We start from the raw sequence: 6,670 nt of genomic DNA, 5'->3' as shown, positions 1-6,670 counted from the left end.
TCTTTGCCCAAAGTTCCTCCATTTTTCCTTTGCCCCCACCCATTATGGATTGGCATCCTCTTATCAGAGAGAGCATTTGGCCTTTGGTTTTTTGGGATTGGCTTACTTTACTTAGCATGCTATTCTCCAACTCCATCCATTTACCTGCAAATGCCAAAATTTTATTCTCTTTTAATGCTGGGTAATATTCCATTGCATATATATACCTCAGTTTCTTCATTCATTCATCTAATGAAGAGTACCTAGGTTGGTTCCACAGTTTAGTTATTGTGAATTGAGCTGCTATAAATATTGATGTAACTGTGTTACTGTAGTATGCTGTTTTTAAGTTCTTTGGCTGTAGACTGAGGAGTGGGATAGCTGGGTCAAATGGTGGTTCCATTCCAAGTTTTCTGAGGAATCTCCATAAGGAATTGAGGGGGTGAAAGGAGAAATGGAAAAGGCAGGAACAGTGGAATTAATCTGACCAAACTTTCATGTGTGTGTGTGTGTGTGTGTGTGACAGTAAATTTCACCTTTATGTATATCTATTATGCACTGATTTTTAAAAACCTATAAATAAATAGAAGTAAGATCATTAAAATAGAGAAAAGGAAATAGGGGAGGAAGGAAGAGAGAGAAGGGGGAATTACCAGGGACTGATTGCAAGTTTTGTTCCATGCTTGTTCGATTATTCCAGTATGAACTACATTATTATGTATAACTAAAATGAACTAATAAAAAAGTAAAATAATCTCTTTGCTAAAAATATAAGTGATTATCAATTTATTCTTCAATTTTTCTCTTTTTTCACAGTGATCAAGCAGTACTCATATTATAAAGCTGTAAATTAATCATTATGATCGTATGTTCTTATTTGTTCCAAGACTTCATCTAGAAGGATATTTATTACTCCCAGATAGGAAAACTTGTCAACTAAGAGAATATTATGTCATCTAATTTTAGTTGTGTACTAGGTACCAATCAAAAATGTATTAAATTTATACTAGAGGGTTTTGAAAGAGCAAAAGTATAAAATTATAAATATGTAAATGAGAAGTATTTATATAATGCATAAAAATGTACATAAGTATTAATAAAAACATATGGCTAAAATAAAAAAATAAAAAATAGAAGAGTTTGGGACTATTTTAAAATGGTAGTGGGAAACCATTGAAGGACTTCAAGTAAGGTCAGATTAGAGTCATTACGAGGTTACTTGTGCAGAGAATGGGCTTGGCAGGTACAAAGTGGAACTGCTTCTAAACCCAAGCAGGAGGTGGCTTGAGTCATACAGAGGTGGTTAAAGTGGATAGACTGTGTATTTTGAATGAATAATTTTAATGGATAAGGTTTGCGTATGCGTATAAACCAGCCTCCAGGGTGGATTGCCAATGTTATTAAAGTTTTAAACAAGACTTTCTTGAGAAGAGACCCTGTAGAAATTATACACCAGAATTTATCTCTGTATTCCTAAAGCTAATATATGGTTAACAGAATCCATGGTATTGTAGCAGAGTTTTCAAAAACCAAGGATCTTTGCTACATTCTCTTTCATTAAAGAAGGTTTAGGTTATTGCAAAGACCATTATATATGGGTAGTTCCGTCTAGTAGATATGGAACAAAATTTTATGAATAGAGGGTACAGTTATTTAAAGAGCCACCTGACCAATCTGTTTGCCCTGGAGGCAATGTGTTCCGAGAAAGATGTTGCCTCAGTTCAGTGTTATATTGCAGGTTGGGTTGTCAGGAAATAAATGCTGAGGGAGATTTGGGGGTGTAAAATATTTATCAGGGACCCATACCTATGAAAGGAAGGAGGAGAAGGCAGGATTGGGCAGATGAAGAAGTCAACTCCAATGCAGGTCCAACAATGTTTAGACTAACCCAGCAGGAAGCTATTGAACAAATGTTTCCCATCAGAGTGTCCCATGTTGGCCCCAACTTGATTTTATACCCTGCCTTGCTCACTCAAAGGGTATTGTCTGTCCCAGAAAGGGTATGCCTTTGGACTAGGCTGTTCTCTATAGCTGAGTCCAACCCCGAAGGAGGTGACAGCTGGAGATTGTCTGAAGACCACACTCCCCAAAACCAGTCATCAAGTCATTTCTGGGAGGGAAATCTTCCTGGTTCATCTCCATATCCACCACAAATACTGCTATGTTACTGGAAATAGCAGTAGTGAGTAATTTATTCTTCAACTTATAGTTTCTTTCTCCCCGGGAACTCAAGATGAAACATACGCAATTTTCTAATCATAAAATAGTTATCAGTTGAGACAATCCAATAAAGGAGAATTAAGGAGGAAAAGATTAGAAGGAGTGACCAAGAGCAAGAATGGCACAGAAGAAAAACATTAGTGAAGGGAGCTTCTAGGGGCAGGGAAAGCAAATTTTAATGAATTAGAAAAGAGTTGTGACACCCACCCAGTTCTGGGCCTCACTTTTTTTTTCTTTCTTTCTTTTTTCTTTTCTTTTTTTCTTTTTGGTACTGGGGAGTGAATCCAAGGGTACTTAACCAATGAGCCACATCCTCAGTCCTTTTTTATATTTTACTTAGAGATAAGGTCTTACTGAATTACTTAGGGCCTCGATAAATTGCTGAGGTTGGCTTTGAACTCACTATCTTCCTGCCTCAGCCTCCTGAGCTGTTGGAATTACAGGGGAGCACCACCACACCTGGCTGAGCCTCACTTTTGAATGCAGTTCAATTAACACATCTTTAAAAGCATTTTTAAAATAACACAGAATAGAAAGAAGAGATCTTGAGGGAGGAAGAAGGGATGAAAAAGGGGAGGAAATGTGAAATGAATTTGAAAAAATCATGCTGTATGCATTTATAAATATACAACAGTGAATTCTATATTATATATATATCTATAAAGCATCCATCAAAAATAAATAAATAAGTGAAAGGAAGAGCAAGAGAGTAAAAGAAGCAGAATAGGCAGAGGGAGGAGGGGAAGGTAAGGTGAGCGGCACCAGGGACTGAAATGGAGAAAGTCAAATTCCATGCATGTATGATTTTGTCAAAATGACTCCAACTGTTATGTATTATTCACTAATAAAAGAAAACATGGAAAAAAAAATTGCGAAACTTAAACTCTTGTTTCCTTGATAGATATGGAAAACATGAATAATAGAGATTGACCATTCATGACAATTCAGAGAAATGCTAGCTCAGATATTTTTTTTTTAATTTTCAACTCCTGTTTTATGATTTATAGTGGACTATGCACTTTTGAAACAATATAAAATTGGCATGTTTATTTCCAAATCTTCAATATATAAAAGCTCATTCTCTGATTACATTGAATGATTGACCTTATTAAGGGTTTATTTTAATCTTCCATAGCGGCTAATACAAATTTGCTCTCCTCTGTACTTGTCCTGAAATCACTTGGTAACCTCCTATAGTCAGTCATATAGTCCATGATTTCTTAAGTAAATCCTACTTATTAATTATTCACATATTTGAGATGAGAGTACATTTTTTGTTCGAATCACTTAAACTATTATACTTTATGCTAGTTGGATTTAGAGCATTTTCTACTTATGTTTTGCTTTATCAAAAAAGGTTAATGTACTAAACCAGGATCTTGTATATATTTGAGTATAGAATATCCAAATATTTTGCATGATTATGATCTTATTTGACCTATTAAAATTTGGTTTTTAATTTCAACCTTTTTTTCAAATTTAATTAAATTATTTCTACTTATTAAATCTAGAAATGCATATATGACTTGAAAACTATATATGTAATTTTATTAATAAAGATGTGATACTTACAGTTGGTACGTAACACATTTTATTTTTTTAAATATTTATTTTTTAGTTGTAGTTATCAATACCTTTATTTTATTTATTTGTTTTTATGTAGTGCTGAGGATCGAACCCAGGGCCTTGCACATGCTAGGCAAGCGCTCTACCACTGAGCCACAACCCCAGCCCCTTAACACATTTTAAATAAAAAGAGTGACTTAACATTTCTCATACTTGGCTTATAATATTTGTTGGTCCATAATATATTAACATATAGAATTGTTCCTTTAATGCTCTTTGAAGTAACATTGAGCAAGGAATATAGTGGCTATATTCTAAGAGTTTCTTAAAATAGAGGTTAAAATATATTATGAACATTGTAACATATTATACATATATATATAATACTTTAAAAATACTTTAAAATGAGATCTGAAGTTCACATTTTCCTGTTCAATAACATGATACTTTTCTTTGTTCTTTTCTCTTTTTATAAAAAAAATAGATAATCTGGTATTCCGTATGAAAAATAGGATGAGAAGCACCATGTACAAGCCAGTAGACTATCAACAATTGCGGGCTTTAACTGAAGCAAAAAAGTTAGCTTCTGCTTCTACAGAACTAAAGGTTAGAAGTTTTATGTGTATGTGTTTTTCTAGTTTGGTAAAATTGAATTATAAAGAAGTATAATATTTACATTGCAAATGCAAAACTAAGTGTCTGTGCAAATGGTTTTTAGAGTCTCCCAACTATCAATAATAGTGAACAGCAGCTAACATTTATTGAATGTTCTCTGACACTGTTATATAGTTTACATGCGTTACTTGTTTAGTGTTCAAACCTATGAGGACTGAATTCAAATTTGCTTTGGAAACATAGTTATTTCATTAGCTTTCAACAATTTCCAACTTAATCTGAAAAGCTGGCTAGAAAGTGTCAGCCATGGATTATTAACTGATTTAAAGTTTCCTTTCCAATATTATATAAATGTGCCCACAGAATTTTTTTTTGTTCAAATATATGTTCCAGGACTAGAAAAGATCAACCTGAACTAAATTTGAAAGGGGGTCTATGTACAAATAATTATATGTAGTATTTTAGGATCACGGATAGTTAGGATTATTAATGAAGTATATTTTTTCTTGTGCAACATTCACTAAAAATGTTATTTTCATTGCTAGGATTCTTTGAAAAACTGGTTTGGTGAAGCAGCACATTAATTTACAAGTTTCCATTTGCAATTAAAGTTTTTGTATTTGTTAGTTTTGTATGACATTTTATCATTAATATCTTTTAAAAAAGGCAACCATGATTCCAAAAGCATATTTGATACCTATTCTAGGGAAATATATCCATGAGCAATATCTCTTCAAACTAAGGTGACTACTTAAAAACTAAGGTATTATTTGTTTGATTTATATATAAATTTAAAATAACATTACGTTATGAGTACAAATAAATTTAATAGAAAAAGTCACATAACTATCTTCCTAATAAATCTATTTTCAAACTAGACTTCCATTCTGAGATGTTGTATACATACTGCATACATAAACACATATATAAATAAAATACATATTAAACATAAATATTTAATATGTATTTTATTTTCTTTTGTGATAAACACAGATCGGAAATTCTATATAGCTCTTCTCTTAACATTTTATCACATCATCTGTGTATTATTTGTTATCTTGTTATATCAGTCAAAAATATTTTGATGTGCCTACCAATTACCTTGAAAATACAATAGTGAACAACACAACCCTTACCCTCATGGAGTGTACTGTCTGCTGGGACAGGGATAATAGTGCTTATTAAGTAAGTCAGGAAAAAAATTACATTAAGTGTAAACTGCAATAAAAACACGTTGACCCATGTATAATGAAGGATTTGATCCTGATTGGGTGATTAGGAAAGGTCTTTCTGAGGAATTGACATTGAGAGCTCAAGGTCAATTAGAATTAACTAAGCAAATACAGAAGTGACAAGCATTGTATTCCAAATAGAAAAAGATGCATGCATTACCAGGACTTGATATTTTTGGTAGTTAGGTTATATCCAATTTGTGATGTTAGTCTTCCTTCTACTACAAAAATCGTCATGCACAGAGATTTTTCAGTATTTTAGAATGGTCTACCCCCATGGGATAAATTCCCATCATTGGGATGTTTGAGCCAAAAGGTATGATTATTTTTTTTTTTTTAGTGTTTTTGAGATCTATTACCAAATTTCTTTTCCAAGGTATTGTTTTAATTTTATTGATACCAACACATAATCTTCATACCTTTCTCAATGTTGGAATATGTACCTATATATTCCTAATATTATTCATCCATCTATTTATCTCTCTGAGATGTACCGAAAAAGGCATTTGGTTGAATGTAGAAAGGTTGAGTGTCTAAAGTCAGTTTTTTTTTTTTTGTCAAGGCAAATAAATATATCTTTGACTTACTATCAAAGAGTAAATATATTTAAGATTTTAAATTATTTATTGTGGTTTTCAAAAACCTAGGAAGAACTAATTTTTCATCACTGTCAGCTGCTAGACTGCATCTCTGGCTACAGTATTGAATGTTTTTGAAGTTAAACAGATGCTCCTTTCAACTGGCATTTTAGATAGCATCACTAGCTTTCTGTTCATACTGGAATATAATTCAGAAAAAGCTTTTTAATTCCATTATGTTCTGGAAAACTTTGTACATGGATTCATATCTTGGAAAACCTCAAAAAATTCTTGTCTTCAATCACTGTCAGTAGTAATCATTTTGATAAGTTTTTGTTTAGGTTTTTTATTATTCATAGATTAATAATGAAAAGAAATTTTCCTTTAAAGCATCTTTGTGTTTTCTATTGTTTTGCTTTGTGGATAGGAAGAACAAAAGGTGTCCTGGATACCTCATAATGTTCTAACACTTTTTTTCTT

At 32.3% G+C, this 6,670-nt stretch overlaps 1 protein-coding gene and 1 long non-coding RNA gene across 3 annotated transcripts in view; one reads left to right on the top strand and one right to left on the bottom strand.

The window, feature by feature from the left end:
* The window catches only part of Ccdc148 (coiled-coil domain containing 148), a 328,203-nt gene that overhangs the window by 110,981 nt on the left and 210,552 nt on the right, over positions 1-6,670 (top strand). The window contains exon 2 of one of the 2 annotated variants that reach the window (XM_015479202.2): positions 4,250-4,371. In XM_015479202.2, coding sequence (XP_015334688.1) covers positions 4,267-4,371 — 105 coding nt within the window. In that variant the 5' untranslated portion in view covers positions 4,250-4,266. Of the gene's footprint in view, positions 1-4,249; positions 4,372-6,670 lie in introns of those variants that run through there. The other variant, XM_048812299.1, reaches the window with a different exon arrangement.
* LOC125619411 overlaps positions 1-6,670 on the bottom strand; it is a 51,690-nt gene that overhangs the window by 13,313 nt on the left and 31,707 nt on the right. The window lies entirely within an intron of this gene.

The sequence above is a fragment of the Marmota marmota genome, unplaced genomic scaffold, assembly GCF_001458135.2.
Source record: "Marmota marmota marmota unplaced genomic scaffold, marMar, whole genome shotgun sequence".
NCBI lineage: Eukaryota > Metazoa > Chordata > Mammalia > Rodentia > Sciuridae > Marmota > Marmota marmota.
Note: the sequence above shows the minus strand (reverse complement) of the source record. Positions and strands in the feature narration are given on the sequence as shown.